This window comes from Haplochromis burtoni, unplaced genomic scaffold, assembly GCF_018398535.1.
Source record: "Haplochromis burtoni strain Fernald_Lab_line unplaced genomic scaffold, NCSU_Asbu1 Contig_118, whole genome shotgun sequence".
Taxonomy (NCBI): domain Eukaryota; kingdom Metazoa; phylum Chordata; class Actinopteri; order Cichliformes; family Cichlidae; genus Haplochromis; species Haplochromis burtoni.
Window position 1 is genome coordinate 1567720 of NW_024582479.1, and position 24914 is coordinate 1592633.

General features: G+C 41.3%; 2 protein-coding genes across 5 annotated transcripts in view; both read left to right on the forward strand.

Moving 5' to 3' along the window:
• The window catches only part of exd3 (exonuclease 3'-5' domain containing 3), a 65918-nt gene extending 57293 nt beyond the window's left edge, over window positions 1-8625 (forward strand). For all 3 annotated transcript variants that reach the window (XM_014338909.2, XM_042223713.1, XM_005938807.3), the window contains 2 exons: window positions 2510-2576; window positions 2733-8625. In XM_014338909.2, coding sequence (XP_014194395.1) covers window positions 2510-2576; window positions 2733-3088 — 423 coding nt within the window. In that variant the 3' untranslated portion in view covers window positions 3089-8625. The remainder of the gene's footprint in view (window positions 1-2509; window positions 2577-2732) is intronic.
• A 312-nt stretch (window positions 8626-8937) lies between these two features.
• nrarpa (NOTCH regulated ankyrin repeat protein a) lies at window positions 8938-11974 on the forward strand. Of its 2 annotated transcripts, none has more exons than XM_042223714.1 (2): window positions 8938-9602; window positions 10976-11974. In XM_042223714.1, the coding sequence occupies exon 2, from the start codon at window positions 11499-11501 to the stop codon at window positions 11835-11837; it is 339 nt and encodes a 112-aa protein (XP_042079648.1). In that variant the 5' UTR covers window positions 8938-9602; window positions 10976-11498; the 3' UTR covers window positions 11838-11974. The 2 variants fall into 2 exon arrangements, with proteins under 2 accessions (XP_042079648.1, XP_005938867.1); XM_005938805.3 differs by lacking the exon at window positions 8938-9602 and adding an exon at window positions 9609-10773.
• Window positions 11975-24914: the final 12940 nt, after the last annotated feature.

Genomic DNA, 24914 nt, shown 5'->3' on the forward strand with positions numbered 1-24914 from the left:
GTGTGTGTGTGTGTGTGTGTGTGTGTGTGTGTGTGTGTGTGTGTGTGTTTTTGCATGTTACGTGGTTTTGTGTATGCGTGTAATTCAGCATACAAAGAGGAGTTCATGCATGCAGCCAGGGAGAAGTAAGCTTCATTCGCACAGACAAGACAGATGGTTACACCTCTACTATTCCCACACCTCCAGTGTTTCTTCCCCTCTTTTCCCTGCATGCCCTCTGTCACCACAAAGGCTAACACTGCTCTACATGTGCACACAAATGAGATGACTTGCTATTGTTTTGAGTGGGTGTATGGTCCTGAATTTTCCCAGGTGAAGAGAGGCAAACCTTAAGTGAACTAGTCAAGGATCACTCTTGTGCGAGTGGTTTGATTTACAGCCCACTTCTAAGTAGAATGCTGTTTACTGGGCGGAGACCTGATGTATTGACAAGGCTTTTAGCGCTGACATGCTGTCAGGATGTTTTACAGACAAATGTGTGCATGTGTCTGTCTTTGAGTTGGGGGCCGGCACACAAGTGGCCACTAATGTCTCTCCATTTATCAGGGAAGGACGTTATAATGCGAACACGTGAATGCTACTGAGGTGTTAACACTGTCTATACACACAAAGATCTGATCGTTCTGTAACGCTTATGGCCTTTCACACCAAAGCAAGAACCTGAGAAAAATGTGTCTTTGCTGGTGTGCGAGTAGATCAACGCAAGTTATCAGACCTGTACTTTTCCCGTGTTTTAACATAGGTCTGCAACTTTGTGTTTTAAAGCCGGTTGTTAAGGTTAGCCATTTAAGAATTTACTGTGTACTCTGGTGGGTTTTTATTACTTAAGGTAAGGTGATGTTTTAAGTATTTTGGGTCATTACAATGTGAAGCCAACCTAGGTTGTAGTCTGTAATCATTATCCTGTGTCGTATACTGGGTTAGGAGTGACACGGTACTGCACTGTACTTTTAGTTTATTTTTATGTCATCTGTCTGTATATTAAATGTATATCAACCTGTTAAGCCAAAAAAAAAAGGATCTAAATATCCTGACACCTAGAGTGAGGGGAGTAGATGTCTGTTATGTCTGTCATTTTTCTGTCAGAAATTGGCTCCACTTCTCTCAAAGGGAATAATCACTGTTAGTCAATAAAAAAAAAAGTTGTTTTTATTCAACCAGTTAATCAGATCTGTCAAGCTTCATTTACAAAGTATTTCTCATGCAGTGTAGTGCAGTTCCAGGTGTTTCTCAGATCACTGAGAAGCTGATTACAAGGCAATAACCATTAGTAATAAAGATGAATTCATATGTGATAATGAGCCTTTTTAAATACTTAAAGACAAAACAGCAAGAAATAAATAAATAATATAAATAGCTTTTAATTGGAATAAAAGTGCAAATAACATTAAAGAAAAAATACACAGATAGAAAAATTTTAAATAGAGATAAGAAGATAAATAATTATAAAATAGAATCAAATGTACAATTTGAAAAAAAAAAAACAGTCAGTGAATAAAAATAAAGTAATGTGATGGAAAGTAAACATCCAAAATGATAAAATGGTAAGAAAAAAAAGTTTGTGACATCAGTAGCACCTGCTCAGTTAAAAGCCAGGCCTGTCTAGATAGGTAGGTCTATGTTTAAAGATTGCATGACTTCCAGCTGCTCTCAGCTCCTCTGGCAGACTTTTCAGGTTGTGGAGGACCTGAGACCCTGTGCTGGTTCATATACACGAGTGAATCCATCAAGTAAAAGAAAATAATTTTGGAAATTGAGAGGCAGCCAGTGGATAGACTTCAGAACTGGTGTAATGTGCTTTGAATATTTCTCAATCAATTATAGGTGATGCAAAACATTTTTCTATCAGAGCATTACTGTAATCGAGCCTGCTACATAGCAAAGCATTTGTTTTTCTGCGTGACTCAGAGAGCCTATGGCCATAATTTTAGTTCCGTCCTGATTGTTGTCAACACATGTACATCTAAACTGCTCAGTGATCCCTGGTTAGATGAGTGTGAGTCATACTGTGTCCTTAATCGCCACTACATGTTTTCTTTTTTTAACTGACATGTTGGTCAGAGCTCTCCTCCACCATCATAAAAATGTCAAATCCCTACAGCAGACACATTGTTCTCTATTGAATTTATTATGCGTGTTATTGTGTTGTTTTTGGAGATGGGTATGGAAATGTTAATGTCGTTTGTGGTGGCCGTTGCACTTTCTGACACATTTGCTCAGCCTACATTACACCCACTTAAATAACAGCAAAATGACAGCCGCCAGTCAGCTATCATGAAAATGAATATGAAAGTTTTTTTGTGATATTGTGCTAGTAAGGAGGGTTTTTTTTGTCACGTCATCCATCAAGAATAAAGCTCAAAGCAATAAAGATTTTTAATGGTGTCAGCATTTAGAGTACAAATGGCCACATTTGCGACAAGCTTGTAAACGGGCGAGAATATTTTCTTTTTTCCACATTTTTACATTTTTATATCTGCTGCTGGTGACTGTTTCTTTGTTTCTCCAGGCGTGTAACAGTGATCAGTATGTGGCAGTGCCACGAGACGATATGGTCGGGATGCTTAAAAAGAAAGGTTTGTCAAACTCACACAGTATTATAGGAAAGGCTATACTTTCTAAAGCATTTAAGGATGAATCTACAGTCCATTATGTCTGCAGCTGTTTGTCTCACCATTGATAACCTCGCTTCCTTTTCCCTTTAAGAATAAAGAAATAATTTTTTTTTGTAGGACTCCTATCAGACCAGGACAACACTGACCTAATGCACCAGCAAGAGGAGCAGCACGATGACATTTTGACCCCAAAGCTCCCCAGGTATGCTCTTCAGTGTCGCTGGGCCTCCCTTTCAGGGCTGGACCCTGACACCCTGACCTTTCCCGGGGGCGCGCCTATTCAGCTTCACACCGTGCCCCCTACCCTCCTGCCAAGGATCCCTCTCTTCTACGTCTGCACCAGATGTGGCAAGGTGTTCTGGGAGGGCTCTCATTTTGGCCGTGTCCTCTCAATGTTTCAGGAGGTCTTGCACATTTCAGACGAGGACAATGAATCTGCTGCAGAGCCCATTACAGCTGCTCAGCAGAATTGACTGTTGTAGAGTCAGTTCACATGAAGACTTTGGCATTCAGCTGTCTTATCCCGTAGGAACCCATGCCCCTCTGCACATGGAGGACGGTTCCTGTTCAAGTTTCAACACTGACTCTTCCATAGTTTTCCTGAAAGTAAAGTTGGGTCTGGGCTCTTAAAATACAGTAACATTTCCCCACATGTAATTAACTTTAAATAAATTAGTCAAAGTCAAATGGGAAACAATTCTTCTTTTTTATACACCTGGATCAACAGATTGCCTCTCAGTGAGCATTGAATGAAGGCTTTATTTTTGTTTTTAAGCCACCAATTTTTTTCAGATGGAAATATTTTGAAAATGTTTAAATATTTTGTGTTTATAACAGTTTAAAAAATCATTTACATTTCAGACGGGCTATAGAGTGATCGCATTTAGACCTGACCATATTTGTTATAAACTGTATTATACCTAAGAAATGGTTTGCATTGTGATACTTTGAAATCGAAAGAGTTAATTCTTTAAGAAAGTAAACATGTGCATCAATCCTAAGTTTGTTCCATTCAGCAGTTTATGAGGTCACATCCTGTGGAAACTGTTTTTTATTGTTTTGACTTGAACGCCCTGGTAGGTGGCGATAAGGTCAGTTCCTTGGCCGTTTTAGTACCCAGTGGTACGATACATTTTTGTTCTCTGTGATTACATTCTTGTAATATTTAAATGTTTAAATGCGTGTTTCAATAAAGAGAGTTTTTTTCCTCTCCTTTCTTAATGTGTAAGAATTTGCAGTTGTTTACTTTCACCAGATGTTTTTGTTTTCAATATGTTTCTAAATTCACAAAGCAGATGGTAAAGGACTGAGGGTGGACAGATTGATGGGATTATCCGAGCTTTAGTCGTGTCTGTCAGGTGTAGCACGTGTGTTGGTTTTTTTTTTTTTTTTGTTTCGTTTTTTAGTAGGGTCACATAGTAACCCGGCACATACCAGCAGAATCCCCTCACATTTTCTCATACTCCTTCCCACTGTGAATTTGTGTGATTCCAGACAATTAGATCTCCCAAAATGTTCAAATAGGTTTTGGAAACTGCAATTAAAGATTTTCTGATGTTTTTTTGCTGAGGAAAGTACATGAAGCTACACCAGAAGGCTTAGTTAGTCTTTTTACAGTCATACAATCTAAGAATCCCTAACTATAGCCAGATGTGCTCTTAATTTTACTGACAGTAATTTTCAAAGACGGGCCGTACTGTGAATCACTGAGGTAAATGTGTTTTCAGGAACAACGACAGCTGCAGAAGAAAAGTTGGAGGTTGGTATCTCAGGATGAAACTTGATGCTCCAGAACATGCGCGCTATAGCTTGGTTTATCATGCCATGAGTAACCACGCTGAGCTTTCAGATGTAAAGTGTTAAATTTGTGTTAGTTGAAACTCCTAGGACTTGACATGCTGGGAGTTTTCAGCGAGCTCAGCAGCCTAAATTTAACTGCAACAAATGCTGGAAATATACTCATGAGACACTTTATTAGGAACACCTTTCTAGTTTTGGATTGGACCCCTTTCGACTTTCAGAACTGTCTTAATTGTTCGTGACATGGATTCTACAAGGTGCTGGAATTCCATGGAGATTTTGCTCTATGCGAAAGCATCACATCCTAAAGGTGCTTGGATTGAGGATCTGGTGACTCTGGAGGCCATCTGAATACCGTGAACTCATTGACATGTTCAAGAGACCAATTTGAGCTTTTGGACATGTTAATGTGCTAGAAAAAGTGCACAAGATGATGAGTACACTGTGATCATGGCCAACAGCAATACTCAGATGTGACATTTATACCACGGTCAGTTGGTACTAATGAGCCCAAAGTGTGACAGAAATACCCCCTGAACATTACCAGTTCATACAAGGCGGAATGGACCCGTGCTTGCATGCTGTTTACACCAAATTCTGACCCTACCATCCGAATGCCTCAGCAGAAATTGAAACTCATCAGCCAAAGTTTTTCCAGTCTTCTGTTATACTCAGGCTAACCCGTCTGGCACTAACAAAACCACATTCAGAGTCGCTTAAATTGCTTTTCTTCCCCATTCTGATGCTTGGTTTGACCTTCAGTGTGTCATCCTGATCGTCTCCATCCCTAAATGCACTGAGTTGCTGCCATGTGATTGGCTGATTAGATAGTTTCAGTTTAATAGGTATACCTTAAAAAAATTTCTGATGGTTTCTTTGGAAGCCTCGACCAGATGTCCCGTAACAGTCCTCTCTCAGATCCCCTAATTTCAGTTTTTTGGGGATTTAGTTTAGCTCACCTGGTTGAGCAGGTGACCATATGCTGCAAGGCTCAATGCACAAGTGCAGGTTTGATTCTGACCTAGACGCCTTTGCTACATATCTTCCACCATATTTCCTGTTTGAAAAATCTTCACTGTCCAATCAGATAAAGGCGAAAAGATTCACATAATTTAGAGAAAATTGACACTTTAGCTTTTCATGTGTGAATAACAGACCAGCTACATGACTTTAAAGGCCTGTGCAAAAATGTAGGCTTAGGGCTTTTGTTGCAGCAAGTAATCCTACACCATCCCTAATGCAGTCATCTGTAGGGACATTATAAGTGCCGTCACTTCTGAAGAATGTTACCAAAGTGGGTGTCTATGGCAGTGAGTGGGAAGTTAACCATTCATTGTTGTGAGTGCTGGGTGAGATGCTGGTCCACATCAGAATCTCCCTCCTCTGTGTCCTATGGGTGAATCTTATGGAAGAAAGTTAATATAGTTAACTAAAACTAAACCAAAAACTACATGAAAGAAATCATTTTAGACTGAAGATAAAACTAGACTTAATTTGTTAATTTGGTCACATTTGTCAAAACAAGAAGCCTGTGCACCTTTTAGTGCATGTGTTACTAAATCTGGGACGTCTAAGAAGGGACTTTGTGTCAAGTATTTGTTGTCACTGTTAATTTATTCTATTTTTCTGAGCATCTTAAAACAAATTATCCACGAGGTAAAGTCAAAAGTGAAATTTAATTTTTAAAAAGTAAGCTTAAAAATACTCTGTGGAAGCTACCTGAAGCTAAACTGAAGGTAAAAACACGTTGACACATTGCCAAACAGCATAGTGGAATTTAATAGGTACGTTTGAAAGAGCTGTTTTTATCAGTTTTTGTACTGCTTTCTCATAGAGGTTTTATTGGTGGTGTATATATGGGAAGGTCTGGACCTGTTCAAGCTACAGAAAAATTGCAACATGAAAATTAATTTGAAAGTCTAGTTCCCAAGAACAGTGCAATACTGATGAAAAGCTAAATGAAAATATTATCTGAGCATTTTATGCGTTTTCACATATGGAAACCAGCTCTAATAAATCATGTAAAACTACACTTTAAGGTGTGGGGGGAAAGGGCTCGTGATAAACGCATAGCTGATGCTGCGTGAGACCTTCTCCAGAGGAAGCTGGATTAATCCACCTCTGTGACGTGTTAATAGTTTCGAAAAAGATCCACAATCAAGTGCTGCTGAACGAGACCGCTATGCTGGCAATGGTGTAGTTTAAAACGATAATAATATGACCTCTTCTTCTCGAGCCTCCTGGAGTCCAAGCATTTGTTGGCTTGTCGCCAAGCAGCCTGTGCAATAACTACAGTAACATTAAGCTTCCCCGAGGTGTATTTTATTGGTATGACTGAAGCAGACACCCTAACTTCCAAATAAACCCGGTGTGTGCTGTCCCGTCCTTGTCCGGGTGGTCGCAGCCCCTGCCTCTGCAGAGCGCGAGGTTTCTGCTGCAGCACCGTGTTATTTGATCCTTGCTCTTTCTTTGCTGGGAAGAAAAGCTCGCCTCTTTCCCACGCTCTGAGGACACGTGGTGCCCGGAATGAATTGGATGCAGAAGGCCCTCCCCTCCCGGTAAAACGTCACCCCTCTCGCTCTCTCTGTCTCTCTCTCTCTCTCTATTCTCATAAACTCAAGCACGCATGTTTTCAGGTATGAATGTAAAAACAGGTTTAAAAAAGAAATTATGTTTAAAAAAAACCCAACTAAATTTAGATTTATGTTCCCTCCTGTTGTGTGATTTCCCCGTTTGGGCTCTTCTGCAACATGGAACCCAGAGGAGAGACTCCTCCCGGCTCGTCTGGCCCATTGCTGCCCCGGCGTCGGCGCCAAACTCGGGCACCGCGAAGCTACGAGGTCTTCGTTGCTCCTTTTGCGGTGCAGCACTTAAGCCTCTCTGTATTTCGAGGAGGGGGGTGTTATCTTGTTTATCATCGCACGAAAGCAGAGCAAAGACATGGCTGCACAAACAAAACCAGAACAGGCTTGCATTATCTCAATGCAACCGTTTTCCATTTAGGAGTTCTAGGAAAGCTGGCCTCATTGCACCCTCCGTGCCCAGCCGACCGCTCTTCATAGCTGTGCCCCCCACCAAAAAAAAAAACACCTAACAAAAAGTTTTTACATTTTTATTTATTTATTTAGTTGTTTTACCTGACGTCATATTAACTGAACGCGAGAAACTGTGGGGTGGAAAAAAATCACAAGTATTTTATCTCAACTTACTCTGGCAACTTCCCAGGCACACATTACCACGAAAGATTCAAGAGAGAAGTGCATGTGTTGGGGAGGGTCTTCGGGGAGAAACTCATCCAATGGAAAACTTTTGGCTCCTGTAGTCTCTGCAAATGTTTTCCAAGTGTCCAGACGCATTGCAGCAAAAGCTCTGATAGCGGACAGATGTTCTTGATTTTCCAGAAATTGTTTTTCACCCTTCAGTAATCTGAGAAAAAAAAATGCACACATGTACAGTAATGTGCAAACATTTTGCGCACTAAATGTAAAATGAGGAAAACAAACAAATACATAAATTCTTCACAATTCAGGACTTATGCAATAGAGCGTTTTCCAAGGTATAATTATACCTTTGCAAGTGACGGACAACTTTATCCAAACGTTCTGGTTAATTGGCACAAGCCTTTTGTAGTTTGGGTTAAGTCTTTGCACAGCAAAAACACAAATAGGAAACAATTAAACCAACACTTGTATTTTTCTTAAATTATAATTTGAAAAACAACCCACAATCTAAATTTCCCCTCAATCTGATGGGATAGATTTGCTCTGCAAACGGCCATATGTACCCTCACTGACTAATTCTGTCCTATACGGAGACAGCGAAGGGGAACACACGTCTGTTATTGCAGCCTACATCATCGACTTGACTTGGTTATTCACCACGTTTGAATACACCACATATGGGTGACTCAGAGCTGGCTTTGTTTTGAAGCATTTGCAGCTGTGGACCACTTGTAGGAGGTAAAAAAAAAAAAGGCGCACAAATAGTCACCTGCACATGTCCCCAAAGACATTCTGAGTAGATGAAATTAGCTCGTTTTTGCTGTCATTTGAGCGTCAGGTATCTCCATATCCATAAACATAGAAGAGAGTGGCCTAGAAGTCCTTTCTGAGTTGCTTCCAGAATATGCTGCAAAGTCAGCTTTACCTATATTGATAAAAAAAAAAAAAAAGAGACACATTTTCTTACATGTTCAGTGCAAGAATGTTCTCTTGTGCCTAACTACACGATCCCTTAATCGTGTAACTAAATCCAATAAAATATTAGCCTGTTTCATATCCATACTGTGCATCATGCCGGCGTTAAAAGCCGGTTTGCACTAATGGAAGCAGTTAATGTGGTATGTGCAGTCGTGTAGGCTAACTGAAAGCACTACTCTGTGGTTATCTGTGGCTACTAAACTGTGACCCTCAGGTGCCTCATTCATGATTTTAAAGGACACCCTCCGGTCAGCTTAAAAGGGAGAGGAACGTCTGTATGCACCTAATTATCAGCCGCCTTTCCCAAGAATCGCTGTGTCGTCTTCTCCTTTAGATTAAATTGAACAAGTCTGGGGCTTCATCTGTGGGACCTCTGTTGCTGTCTCTCCCACGGACTGCCGCTCCGACCCACAATAGCACGCTCATGCATGTAGATAGAGCCACAGACGTGCGCCAAATGTACAGTTCTGACTGTGGGAAAACCTGATAGTGCGAAAGCCGCCAAACCATCAGAGCGGAAAGCGGCTTGTAAAGTGTTACACAGATGACACGGAGAACGGGTCGCCAAACGGAGCAAACGGTCAGAGAAGGAGGCTGAGCTGCAGGTAGCCTACCTGGTGCGGTTTCTACATAACCCATTTTCTCCGTCTCTGCGTTTATCTAACCATCTGTGTCACCGTAACGCTTATTTATTTGTGCCGAGCCGTGTTTCTGTCAGTTAGTGGGATATCTATCGACACCTTTTTCTCTGCGCCACACACACACTCACACACACAGGCGCCCAGTTCCCACGGTGGTGGGGGTAGCTGAGCGGCGGTGTCAGTCTGTGCAAAGCGTCACCTCTTTTCACTTGCAAAAAGGAAGTAGCGCGGGGCTTTTGTTATCTGAACTCTCACAGTCTAGTCATTTAAAAACAAGTGGACTATATCCGCCGTTTATGATTTAAACAGCCACCTATAATCTCCTCCTTTGAGGTGTTTTTATGCCGGTAGGTATGACGGCGACAATCCACCCGTTTGGGGTTTGTATTTAACTCTATGCCATTTGGTTTGAACGTAATATAGCGTACTTGTGTCGGCTTCTGGTAGAACGGCGTGTACAAATGTCTCCTTGTGCCCCAGTCTAGCATTTGGACGAATCTCATCTTCTTTCTTTGTTGTATTTCACATTTATCCACAAATTAACTGAGGCGTTTGTGTGGAGTCCCACACTCCGGAGAAAGGTGGAACACCAAAATCAACACATAGCCGTAATCCACTCCCTCTACGGAATAATTGTCATTATTTGGACGCTTAAAACCCCCAAATTCACAAGAAGTGATGACAGTTTTTTTTCCAGATTCAATATAGATTCACTTAACTGAGATTTAAAAAAACACAAAAACAAAAAAAAAAAAACCCATTTAACTTATACAATCCTCGATCCATGATAAGAAGTGAAATTCTATCGCCTTTCGAGAGATTTCACCTCCTTTGAAATTCGAAAGAAAATTCATATGAAGGTAAATTTGAGTAATAGACACTCCATTCTTTGAGATATTTTTTTGCGATTAAGACTCATTTGATGTTGTTTCTTAGTAACAATTTTCATCGAGCAGCAATTAATGATCAACTTTCACCGAGCAACACTTGTCAATTCCCTTCAGTGTCCAACACGCTGTCACTGACACCTGACTGACTTTTTGTCGCAAATTCCTGTCGACGACAATCCAGTGGTGGACCTTTTACAGCGTGCCCGATTTCTCAGCAGTTTACAGCGCTGGCAGCACCGTGTCTGTGACTTTCAGTCCGCTTCACGGGGTGGGCTGCAGGAGATCGGATATAGAGATCACCGTAGGATTGCTGCGGGCGCCTTGTTTAATACTTTGCAGCAACATTTGGTTCCCCCTCGGAATACCACGCCCCCTCCCTACAGATTCACAGGACCCTGATCCCTCCCTCAAACCGAATCGGCAGCCTATAACCTCCCCGGATCTCCACCCATTCCTCCACAGTTGATTCTTTGGGAAGGTATTGTCATGCAAATGAAGGACGCGTAAAATATTCTCTCAGAGCGCAGCGGAGGGCAGAGACTCACACGGACCGCAAGGAGGACACAGATCGCGCCACTCGGTGGATTTCTATCGTTTGCGTCGCTAGGGACCCGTCTATCTGTCACAGGTAAGTCCCAAATCTGCAGCGGATTACAGTTCTCACATGTTTAGCGGTAAAATTCAACCAGTGTACCCGTGCGTAAACGTGTGCGCACGGTGGTTCCGCGCACTCATTCTTGGATGTGGCGGAATGTAGGGTCTCTCGCACTCTGTTGGTGAGGATTCTGGATTTATGCGGGCTCCTCTTGTCCTTTTCTTGTCTTTCCCAGACACCCTGGCCACATGAGAAGCGACATATAGCCAGGGAACAGATCGAACCGGTCAAGGAAAACCGACGGGGATCCAACACGCAGGAGGCTGCTTTGTGGAGATAGTGGCCATACTTCCAGTTTTCCCAAGTAAAGTCGGAGGTGTCTCTCTTCTCCATCCCCCTGTGCAGGCTACCTGCTGCTGCTACTGCTGCTACAGAAGGGGAACTATATTCTAAAGTCCCCTGGATCACTTGAGAGCACCCTTCTATTTTCTAGGGGATTTATGATCTCTCAAATATTTACACACCAAGTGTGCCATTTTCTCTCTTGTCCTTTTTGGGATATATGTACACACATATATATGTAAAGTGACCTTTTTCCGTTTTAGTGGGCTACTTTAAAGTGCCTTAACTGGTTATAATCCAGTGTAACTGTGGCATTGCTACCAGACCAGAGACGCTCAACAGGGAGAAGACGATCATTATCAGCTTTAGAGTCCAGGCAGGATTATTTGTTCCCCACCCTCCAGCGAGTTGCAACCATGAGCCAGGCGGATGTGTCAACTTGCTCCGCGCCGCAAAGGGTTTTCCAGGAGGCGGTGAAGAAGGGCAACACCAAGGAGCTGCACTCTTTGCTGCAGAACATGACAAACTGCGAGTTCAACGTCAACTCCTTCGGGCCGGAAGGACAGACGGCCCTCCATCAGTCAGTAATTGACGGAAACCTGGAGCTGGTAAAACTGCTGGTGAAATTTGGTGCAGATATCAGACTGGCCAACCGGGAAGGGTGGAGCGCTTTACACATCGCCGCTTTCGGGGGCCACCAAGACATTGTGCTATACCTCATCACCAAGGCCAAGTATTCCTCTGGCGCCCGGTGATCAGACTCTGCTGTCAGGTAAAAAAGAAAAAGGAAAAAGTAGAAAAAATAAAACAAACAAGCAAACAAATCAACTACAATTTAAATATAAAACTGCAACACAACACACGGGAAAGCCAGGCTCTTGTAAAAGCAAAATAAATAAATAAATAAAACAAAAAAAACCAATAAAACAAACAAAAAAACAACAACAAAAAAACAAAAACTGCCATTATTTACATAGTTGTGCCAAATCATATAAAAAAGGAGATAAAAAATAGGCCTGCACAATAATCTTTCCTCACTGTAAACCAAACGGGGTCCTCTCTGCACTCCCGAGTGAAGCACCGCATGGTTCATACACAGCGCCTCAACACGAATCTTTTAACAAAAGAAACCCATTTCCGTGAGTTTGTTGGTACTAAAGCTTTCCTCTTGAATGTTCGTATTAGATCGTGTCGTCCACTATAAAAGAAATCAAGTCTCTGTGTATCGCATGTGTGTGTTTGGACTCCAGAGAGCAGATGGCCCAGTTTTTTTTCCCTGTCCCTTGAATAGTTTCTTTGTGGGAGCGCAGATTTGACCTGTTGCTCCTCATTGTTCTGTAAAACCCCCTTTTTAAGTTATTTTATATGAAACAGGCACTTGATGCTTTATGGCTGCATGCTGGAATATCTGAAAGGGAAGACACATGAACAAGAGAAGAAGGGTTGCCCTCTGTTGGTTACCAGAGGTCTTATTTTCTTTAAAATTTTTTAGTGATTCTTCTTCATTCTTTTTTTTTTAACTCAAAGAGCGGCATTATGGCTATCCAACACATTTTCAGATGTGTAATCATTATGTAACAACAACTGACTTCATAATTGTTGTGAAGTACTGTACACAATAGCTTTACTTTGTTTCTGTTTCTTTTTTTTCTTTTTTTTAAGGAAAAGAGCGATGAGAGCGCTCTGCAAGCAGATCTTGCCATGCTGGCGTCCAATTTTTCAGGCCAGTGCGACCACTTTGCCAATGGTCATTGTGTTACTAAAAACCGCTGCTTTCGCTTTGTATAAAAAAAGACGCATTTAATTTCACTTTATAATCTCCTTTCAGTATTTTATTAACATCCTAGTCATCACTGTGAAAGCAGGCTGGGTTTTTTTTTTTTAATTTATGAAGGTACATTGAGAAGATGCATTTTTAAATATTTTGTGGTTCTTCTTAAAAACGATCTGTATTGTGTAAGGATATAATGGGTGACTCAAGCTGCTTCAGACTTTTTTGTGTAAACTGTCCCGTGTGGAGGTAAGACCTGCCACCCTCATCCTACTGGCCACAGTTCTAGATACCCCCACCCCCCAGTTATAGGCTGTCGACCCCCCCGGAGAGGACTTTCTCATCCTCCCATTAAAGTGACTCTGTTTGGTTGCCTTTTCCCAGCTACCTCGTCTGTAAAGTATTCTCAAGTCGTTCTGTTTTTCCTCAATACCGCCTTTTTTGGAGTCTGTGATCATCCGCATGCCGATGGGCTGTTTGTGTCTGCTAAAGTAACCTCACAGCCAGATGGACTTCAGTAAAGAAGATGCAATGAACTCATTTTTGCATCCTCCTTCGGGACAGTTTTCACACTACAACCAAACCAGTGCTGACAAGCAAAACATCATTTTGCCTTTTCTGCAAGAGAGTCTGTGGTTCTGTCTGTCTTTACACACACACACACACACACACACACACACACACACACACACACACACACAGAGCCATTGTTGCATGTCTCCCCTATAATACTCCACTTTGCTCTCTCTCTCTGTCCTTATCAGCCTGTATGGTTGTTTTAGTTCCATTTATTTTCTCTCTTTTTTTTAGTCATACAAAAAATGGAATTGTATCGCATGACTTATAAATGCAGGGAGTTTTATTGCACAAAATCGGAGTCTTGAGCGCCCCCAGTGTTCGTATGGGGTAACTGCAAGAGCCAAGGCTTTGGAATAGTTACTACTACTGAGCAGGACCCTAATACTGTTGGACGATGAAGACTTAAAAATGATCAACAACACATGACTATTGCAGGATTTCACAGAAAAGGAAAATTAGGTCTCATAAATTTGCCTGCTGCATTTTGAAAGTCATGGCACCCTAACATTTGTAACGATGCTGCTTGTATGTTTCTTTTCTCGTTAATGTTGATGTTGTTATTTTATTATTATTATTTTTTGTTTGTTTTTAGAAAAAAAAATGCCTACTGCTCAAATGGCCAACAGAGTTTTCACAGCAGCACTGGCTGACCTCATGAGAAGCTCTTGAGAAGGTGTGCACGAGTGTGTTTTCCCGTTAAGGTGTATGTGTTTATGTTTGTGTGTGTGCGTGTTGTGTGTGTCTTCTCATGAGGCACGTGTCCCATTTTCAACCTGGAACAACCGATAATTAACCGAAACAATAGTTCAACTACATTAAGGTATAGATTGGTATCAGGCAACAAATGAAATATGCATCGCTTGTCTTAAACTTGATTTTTTTTTCTCTTTTGTTTGAATATTGCACTGATGACTGTTGTTGAAAAGTTGGCTTTTATGTGTCAACATTTAATTTTTTTTCTGAATAGAAAAAAAAAGCAGACACAACAAAATACTATTGTATAAATATATGCTCCAGGTGATGATGTCCTAATGTGTGTATTACTTTGTGGAAAAAACATGATGTTTTTCAACAAAGACGTGTGTATCTCTGTGATTGGGTGTATGTATATATACATATGGATATATATATCGATGCTGAAGATGATGATATCTTGGGGCACTTTCTTTTCTGAAGTGCTGTCTTCCTGATTTTGTTTGAAAGGGGAATAATACATTTGATGGTAAGATCATTGTAACATAATAAAGAATTGCACGTTTGTGCAGTTATTTGGCTCGCTATGGTCATAACATTTATGACGTAAGGAGCCTGCTGCCGGATTGGTGTACACATTGAGATGATTTTTTTTCTATAAAAAAACAAAAAGAAAAAAAAAAGGAGAAAAAAGAAAGAGAAAAAAGAATGAAAGAGTGCTGACTTCTTTGGGCCAACTTGTGTTTCTGGTCTTGCTTCATTGCAAGCAGGAGGAAACGGTTGATTTTTCATGTGTGATGCAGATGTTCCATCATCATGTCTGATTTTGGAGTTTTTTCGTTTGTTTGTTTGTATTCTTTTATTTTTGAACATTTGTAACACTGTGATGATGACATCATGTCATGTGGAGATGAGTGCTGTATTATTTTTGTACGTTTGTGTACAAGCCAGTAAAGAAATCATTAAACTTAAAATCCGCTGTGTATGCATACATTTCTTCCTTATGTCCCAAGCAAAAGCTACCCGCGCCCCCCTCTCTTCACATTTTTCATTGAAAAGATTGGTTTGGGAAACACCCCCCTCACCCCCACACCGCTCTCTCTCTCTCTCCCTCTTTCCCTCCCTGTCTTCCAAACAGGGCCCAACCCAGATGCCCATTCTCTCTTTTTGTCATTCATCTGGCCTCATCCTTTCACTGCCGGGATAAAGGAGCCCAGTGCATTGTGGGTAGGCTCAGTTTAAAGAAGGGTCCCCTCCCCTGTGTGTGTTGTGGGAGAGATGGTTTTATGTTACCCCCACACACAAAAACTTTTCCAACACACTCTTCTCGTATGCTCTCTTCCTAATGATTAAGACCCAGGCTTTGCACCACACTTCAGCTCTCTGCTAACAACCAGGACTTTTGTGTGTTTGTTTTACCTTACTTAACAGTCTCTTACTCACTATTTATACTCCCTATCAAATTATCTTCTTCAAAGCAAAACTAATTGTGGAGTTAGACTTCTAAGAAGTAAGAAGACTTCCAAGAAGTCCGAGTTGCTTCAAAATCATCCACTTTGTTGAGGCATTTTGCATCTTTTTTGTGATTTTCTTGCAGCTTGTGTTCAAAATAATGTTGCATGAAATGGGCTTAAAAATGAATTGGCCATAAGTGTAAAAGGGGGAACTGTGCTATTCTGATATGTTGACTCTTTTACAAGCAAAATGGTTATGAAAGAGTGTATTAGTGTGTGCATTATGCTCTGATTTCTATTTCAGTTTTTCTTTTTCTTTTCTCCTGTTCATTTGAGTGTTTGAGTGAGTCACATCAACATCAACATCTTTCTTAGAAATGATGACTCGCAACTGATATTGCATAGCTGTAAAGCGGTTGCTGGGAAAACAGAGGCAACGATACTTTTTTCAACATGTCAGACCTGTTCGTATTGCAACATTTTCTGGGTGTTGACCAGCTTCAACTGTGAACGTTTGAGTAAAAAGGGTTTCCCATGTGTTCGAAATAACGGTTGTGGTCTTAGAGTTGCAATTCTGAGAGGAAAAAAAAAGCAGTAGTGTTATAAGGTTTTTACTGACAACTTTGTGCCATTGTTGAAGCAGCTGTTAAAATCGGTGTCTGCACCGCAGCTGAACCATAAATGACCTCAGCTCAGAGTTTCAGCACTGATCTGATGTATTTGAGTTCCTCTAGACACCAGCCCTTCTCTGTTGTGATCCCATGGCAGGCAGAGTGTGTTATCTCGCCTGCTGCTCGCTTGCACATTTCTCCCCAAGTCCCTGCCTCCCTCCCTCTCAGTCTCTCACTTCTGCAGGATGTTTTTGTTGAGCTGCGTTCCCATTGTTCACACACTGAGTTGGCTGGCCTCCCAGCGTTGATGCTGGCTGCTAGGCCCCCTAATAGGTTCTTCATGTGCCTTGGCTTTCCTTGCTCATCTTGGTCATTGCATGGAGAAGCTTGCATTAGTGAGCCAGACAACAGATTTTTGGAGGAATTTTTTGCAGAGAAGGCAGAGAGGGAAATTGTGATGGATAAATTGTCGAGGGAATAACTGGAAGTCCAGAAAACATAGGGGAATCACATTAAAATTGCTTCACTAAAAAATAAACAGGCCACAGTGGTAAAGAAAAAAAAAAAAGGACAGCCTTGTGTCCTTTTGCTTGTATAGTTTTTGTATGAAACACATAGAGGAGACAGTGTTAAAAGCTGGTGGGGTGATGTTATAGCAGCTGCAATCAAGTGCATCTGGGTGATTATTTGCCATCGCTATTCAAAAGCCCATTGTTCAGAGGCTCATAAAATATTCATATCTATGCTTCCACCCCTCATGTGAAGGGATGCACTTAATCTGAAACACGCAAGATTAACTGAACATCTTGTGATACATGTAAAATGCCATTTGACTGGTTTTGCAATGATAAATTCCTCTTTTTTTGTTTTGTTTAATCAGCACATGTTCAACATGTGTACAGTGTACACGAGAACTTCTGACTTCCTCAGAATACACTGATACAGGCTTGATTGCTCTCTGATTGGGTAGTAATGTACAACAAAGGGCTTCTCTGAATGAAACCTGTTGTATAATTAGGTTGAGAACACATATGAGGAACTTTTAAGAGTTACTGCAGGAGCACAATAACTCAGCCCTGTGTGACTGTCGAGCGATGACAGCCACACAAAGACGAACGCATTAAAATGTTTAATAGTGTTTCCACCATCTTGAATCAGACAACACAACATGTTCCAACTTAATTTCTTGTTGTCTACCCTGTGACAACAAATTGACTTCTTGCTCTATGCATAATCAGCATCAATTTTACTTGGCCAAGTTTGTGCACACAAACAAGGAATGTGACTCTCTGCACACAAAAAGAAACTTTTTAAACACAATTTTAAATGGACAGTTTATAAATAGGCAGCTCGACCCTGAAATAGCTGGAGACCTGATGGCTGAGTAACCATTACTGTTATGCTTCTTTGATATCTTCCACTTACTGTGATGTACTTGGTGCACCATAGTCTTAAGTTCTGCATAGACAAGTATGCGAGGTCAAAAAAAAGAAAAAGATGAAAATTGGCATCACTCAAACTGGAGTGGATCCCAGTGAACTTGCGGATAAAGAAATTATACCCAAGCCTTTACCCTTGCATCCAAATATTATCACCCCAGGCTCCAAAAACCTGCACAACAGTCATAATGCTAGAGTCGATGCCTAAAAATGGGACAAAGTCATGTTTATATCCATCTTTTATATACAGATATGTTTTTTTTTCTCAAATTGATGATGTAAAAAACTGATTCACCCTCCCGTTTGCTCTATTTTTGGTCTGTCAGACAGTTTTTTTTGGCTGTACCTTCTTTACAGCTACAAGTTTAAAATAATTTTTAAAAAGTGAAATCTCTTTGGTCTCCACACAGACTGTTTACTTGCATGCCACTGAAGCATGCTAAATCAGGACTAGGACTCCAGGGGAAGCTACAAAAATGTCTTTTAAAGATAGATTCTAGATATTCATATGCAGATGCGTGTTTGTAGATACCCCTTAGTTTCTTAATGTGTCTGCTGTTTGGAGGAAGGACCCAGCATACAGAGATACTCTGTAGATACTGTATTCAGCCTGGATGGGTATTTCTCTAACAAGTAGGCTTGGTGATAAGATTGCTTATTGATTGCTTCCATCTCAGCTATTCTTACTTGTAACCATTATCATATTTTCATCCACTGTAAAACTATTATTGTGATATTTTTGATGTTTTTGATTTATATATATATATATATAATATATTATATATATAATATACTTATTTATATATAATAGTATATATATTTATATTATATATATATATATCATTATATATATCTGACCTAAGGCCTTATCAGACTCATGATATTATTAATATATATTATCATATATATTATATATATATTTATTATATATTTTCATATGAATAATTAGACGACTGGGAGCAGGAAGCTCAGTAGTAGAGTGGTAGGCCATGAATCGGAAGGTCAGGGGTTCGACTCCAGCTGACGTCTACCTGAGGTACCCCTGAGCAAGGTACCGTCCCTACACACTGCTCCCCGGGCGCTGCACTGGCGGCTGCCCACTGCTTCACTGGGTGAATGGGTTAAATGCAGAGGAACTATTTCCCTATGGGGACTAACACCAGGCACCAGGTGCAGGCTGTGTAAAGATGCCCCAGAGACAATCCAGCACATAACAGCAGGGTGCAAGATGCTAGCAGGCAAGGCATACATGGAACGCCATAACCAAGTGGCCGGCATAGTGTACAGGAACATCTGTGCCGAGTATAACCTGGAAGTCCCGAGGTCAAAATGGGAGATGCCCCCAAGGGTGGTGGAGAATGACCGAGCTAAGATCCTGTGGGACTTCCAGATACAGACGGACAAAATGGTGGTGGCTAACCAACCGGACATAGTGGTGGTAGACAAACAGAAGAAGACGGCCGTAGTGATCGATGTAGCGGTTCCGAATGACAGCAATATCAGGAAGAAGGAACACGAGAAGCTGGAGAAATACCAAGGGCTCAGAGAAGAGCTCGAGAGGATGTGGAGGGTGAAGGTAACGGTGGTCCCCGTGGTAATCGGAGCACTAGGTGCGGTGACTCCCAAGCTAGGCGAGTGGCTCCAGCAGATCCCGGGAATAACATCGGAGATCTCTGTCCAGAAGAGCGCAGTCCTGGGAACAGCTAAGATACTGCGCAGGACCCTCAAGCTCCCAGGCCTCTGGTAGAGGACCCGAGCTTGAAGGATAAACCGCCCGCAGGGGCGTGCTGGGTGTTTTTTTATATATATATATATATATATATATATATATATATATATATATATATATATATATATATATATATATATATATATAGAGAGAGAGAGAGAGAGAGAGAGAGAGAGAGAGAGACATAGAGTTTGATGAGCAAAGCAATTCTTTGAACCACGGCCCACATGCAAGGAAATCAGCGCAGAGTCACAGATGACAGTGAGCTTTAAATCCTGCTGATACCGCACTTTCTTTCTCAAAACAAAAACACGCCTGTCGCTAAACTCAACCAGTGGACTCCCCCACCCTCGCCAAAGTCTGCCTGTGAGTAAGAAGTGGAGTAAAAGAAGTGAGAGAGAGTGAGGGAGAGAGACAGGTGGTCAGGCTGGTCTTTTCCTTGCCCTCCGCTCCTTTTTGAACTTTTCTTTCATTCTTCCAGTTCATTCTGTGCTTCTTTCCATAGCTCCAGTGACAAGGCTCTCCATTCACTGCCTCATTCTTCCACCCCTCCCTCCTCCCTCCATCTCCCTCACACACCCCGACCCTATCCCCTCCCTTCTTACTTCTTTGTCTAACTCATGGGGGCCTGCTTTAGCTACTATTCACCAGCCAGACGGGCCGCCATTGACTGGGCTCCCCCCACCCAATTCGCCTCCCGCCCCTCTGCAAAACACCCTCACACACATATGCACACAGCAACCTGGCCATTCTCCACCCTACGCCCTGTATCAGGCAGCTGCTATGCTAATAGGGAGGAAGGGATGGAGGGAGGGAGAGATGAGGAGGAGAGACAGAGCAGCCAGCCTATAGTAAAAGGACAGAGGGAGGTAGAGCAGGGAGATTGACCCCGCTCCACCATCTCCATAGCCGTGCCAGAGCAGCAGCAGACCTCCTGTTACACAAAGGGAGTCCTCCCACCCTCCACCCCTCTGCCTTCACCCCTCTGTTCCCCTCTTTCTCATTTAAATCCATTTTATACCCCAGTGGTAAAGGGAGCTGTAAGTGCAGTATGTAAAGTAACCTTACTCCTGCCCTGCGGGCGTAACCATTCAGCACTCAAAACAGAGAGAACAGCCTCTGTGTGTGCTTGTGTGTGTGCGTGAGAGAGTGTGTGTCCATTCCCCTGCTTTGTTTAGGACTACAGCCCATACCTCCACACTGTGCTCACACACACACATGCACACGCTACCACCTGTCCTTTTAGTCTGGTTGCATCTCCCATTATAGTCAAGTAGTTGTAGACACATTAGAAACATGCATGCACTGGACTCACAAGAACAGAATGATTCCTATTTAGTGTAATTTATAGTCAGGTTGGCAACTGCTACTCCAGGCTGATACACCGACAAAGTTTCATGGCTATAATTTAACCTTATTTGAATTTTTGAGGGGCTGCTCAGATTTTAATCCACACACGGCTGAAACTACTTTTTTTTTTCAATATTAAGTTTGTCATGTATGACAAAGAAAATAAAAAGGAATACAATATCACACTCCAATTTTTGTAAAAAGAAAACAGGAAAAATGAAGACATTGTTAAAGTCTCTGAGACACAGGCAATGCCCATTTTTCACTGTTTCTGAATATTCAATACACAAACAAGTGATTGCTCATGTTGGGAAATAATTAGCACATTGATTGCTAAAGATAGCTGGAAGCAGAGAGTGTCTGAAAAGATCCTGAAAATGATTTTAAAAAATAGATTTATCTGCTAATTGATGCAATTCTAAATGAAATACACTGAGAGTGTTTTCTGACATTCTGCCTGCCACATTTACATCAGTGTGGTGGAACGTGTTGTAGTTATATAGCCACACTGAACAGAACAAAACACAGGGACGGACAATAAATGCAAGAGTCAAGTTCATGAAATCTTGATGAAAGTTTACCAACTATGAATAATGCACAGGTATTTCTAAAGAAAAACATATATTACATTTGAAAATATAATTAAAATGAATTAAATAATGCTTCTCACATTTATTATTCCAGGGGGCTTAAATATGTATGTCAGGAAACAAATGTAAATGTCGCTTAATCCGTGAGTTTTGTTTGTCACAGTGGCTGTAATGCTATGCAGCGGCCTCCGCCTGTGTCGGCATGTTTGTGTGAGCTCAGCTTTTTTTTCCTGGTAGCATGTGCATGTCTTATTTGTTGTGTTTTGGTGGAGGGGGGAAAGGGGGGGGGTTGGCAAGAAGGCATTTCTCTCCCTCTCTGTACCTCCTGTTCTGTTATTTGCCCCTGTGCAGTGTGACCCTGTGCCCCATCACGGAGGCACGTCCCATTTGACATCTGCCTGTTTGCAGGAGGTGGGGTGGGGGGTGCCAGGGGTGGGTTGCCCATATGGAGCTTCAACCCACCACCCCCCAAACTAGCCACACACACACACACACACACACACACACATACTTGCACTCCACCTCCAGCATCCTGTCTCCTGCTGCCTGCCCCATTTGTCCCACCATGTACAGTTGAAGGTTTCTGTGTATAAAACCCCTATACCATAGTTTTGTTGTTGTTGTTTTTTTCCCCTGTGCATAAATAGTTGTTTGTTGCTTTTTTTCATGATCTTACTGAAACAATAATCGCTATTGGTGCAAAAGTTAAGGCACTTTGCTTAGTGGACTTCCATCAAAAACGACTGACTTAACCTGATGCATCTTACCTTTATAAATATTACCTTTACCAGCTTCATTGTAGATCCCCAATTAGTTACTTAGAGGATCCCATGCTTGTATCACCTCTGGAGTTGTCATCAGCTGACTCTTATTGACTTGCCAAGGATCAGTTAATGACTATTGAGTCTGGAAGGATGGATGGATAGTCCACATGTGTTCCATGAACAAGTGTACCAGTTATCCTGTATGGATTACCCTCCTGCACACCGATTCAGTTTGATGGATACACAATGAGGAGGCTGGTCACAGGACCAACTCTAGGCTAACAAGCTTGGTGGAGTTTAAATGGTCCTGTGTAACACTGTCAAAAACTGGCGCTGATATTGCACTCTGTGACAGCACTTGTTCTGTCAAGGTCTGCTGCCTTTGTTTAACAGGCCGTTTAAGATAATACCTCTTGTTATGGGCTTACAGTGAATTAGGCTGGTAACACATATTGTGATGCAGCTGGTGCAGCATTTTTCGCTATTACAGCACAGTAAATGAGAATTAAATGGTTTTGGAAATTAATCTCTATATACATTGGGCGAATTGTTACTTTCTAGGCTGATTGGGTGAATCCCATCCCATTTGAAAGCCACACAGATGGTGGATAAATCCAGTGTGGAAAAATGCATGCACTGTAGTTTTTATTCTGGGAACCAGTTAGCAAGTTCAGTAGTTAGCATGGGAAAGACAAAGATGTCGATGATAGTTCTTGAGCCATGCCTCATTTAAAAATTCATTTTGTCAGAAAAATGACAAATGACAAGTGATTCATTGACATATGTGCAAACATACACGGAAATACAGTACATAAGGCGAAAATAGAGTTTGAACAATGCTAGCAAGCTTGAAAGTCAATATGCTACGACCACCTTCATTCTCCAGCACATTTTGAACTCTCTTAGGCATCTTTTTCTCAGTTTTTATTTAGTAGTCTTCAGGAATAGTTCGTCTTTAAGGATACTCAAAGTTCTTCTTTGGATATTGGCTGACTGTTGTTGCATTCTTTGTCGAGATGGTCCCACACTACTCCAAAAATGTTGAGTTCTGGCTCTGGGGAGGTCAAACCATGGCTGAGTGTTCGACTGCATGTTTTCTTATATAGGTATGTTTTTACTGGCACTGTGTCATGGTGAAAAATGAAGTTTCCTACAGCTTGCTCTAATTTTTTTTAAGTAGTCCCTATGCATCATGCAGAAATATGGCAAGTTTCTTACTCCAATTGCTAATTTGGAATCACCTTGTTGGGACAAAAATCCTTTTTTTATGTCTATCGAAATGTGTTGAATGTGTCCCATTCAAGAAATAGGATCAAAGTATGTATTTTTGTGACAGGCTGCTAACCTCTGTGCCATGTCTGAAGAACTTTTTCTGTTTTTCAGCATACTGTCAGTAGACGAGGATCTTTGATTTGTCCACTACTGCAACTCTATAGCTCCTGTTTTTTTGTCAGTCACTAATGTTCCCGTATTTTTTTTTTTTAATCTTTGTAAAATCTTGCAATCATATTTTCAGTTTCCTTTATCAACTGTCAAGAAGCTGGAATACAGACATCATCGTCGACAGAACCCATAGGTACGTATTTCATCTCCGGCTCCTTTCATATGGGCAAAATACAGAATCACCAAAATCTGGGACTCTCCACCAGTTGCTCTTAGAACTGAAGCAGCTTCTTGGATGTGAGGTGAAATGTCTTCAAGGACGCTTTTCTTTCCAAGCTCCTTAGACTCCGATGACCTGGATGACTGAGAACCTTCACAGACAATTACCAAAACTACTCCCAGTGCATTCATTGTTATATGCATGTGTGAATGGGTGAACGAGGTTTGTAGAAATGACTAGAAAAGAGCTATGAAAACTGGAGAATATTTAGCATAGGTATATAAATTTGTACATAAATCTGGTGTTCACAGGTCAGTTTTTAACCATGGTCATGCAGCTGTTTTACTTTTGTTGCACTGTTTCTCTACAACCCCAACTGCAAAAAAGTTGTGTCATTGTGTCAACGATTTGCAAATCTGTTAAACTCATATTTTATTCACAATAGAACACAGAAAACACATTAGATGTTTAAACTGAGACATTTTTACTGTTTCATGAAAAAAAATTAGCATGTTTTGAATTTGATGGCAACATGTCTCAAAAAGGCTGCAACAATGGAAGCAAAAGCCTGGAAAAGTAAGTAGCACTAAGCATAAACAGTTAGAGGAACATTTCGCAACTAATTAGGTTAATTAGTAACAGGTCAGCAGTGTTGGGAAGGTTACTTTTAAAATGTATTCCACTACAGATTACAGAATACATGCCCCAAAATGTATTTTGTAACGTATTCCGTTACGTTACTTAATGACAGTAACGTATTCTGAATACTTTGGATTACCTATTATATTATCGTGCTTTTTTACAACTACATGAATCTACTATTGTTGTGTGAATTATTACTATTACTGAAGGTTACTCGCCATGCCAATTCCAACTAGATTTTTAAATCTTAGTAACAGTAGGTGGACATTAGGTAAGGCTGCACTTTTTGCAGCGATCTCGTATAGAAAACTATTCCGTGCATATATAAAACAGGTCCGTAGCTCCGAACCGTAGTAAGGGGACCTCTGGCTAATACGTCGGTTCCGTGTCGGGCTCGTAGCCGAAAACTAGCTTTACTTTGTTGTCTGGGTCAACTTTGCTTGTGAGAGACAGAGAGAGGCGTTGAAAGGCTGCTCCAACGGAACACGGAACATGGTGTACAGTCGAGTCTTAATAACTTACAACTGGGCTCGTCAGGCACTCTTTTTGGCTGCAGTGGTTATTATTATATTTACATGCTTCCAGCTCCCGTTTCTGCTCCGTGACA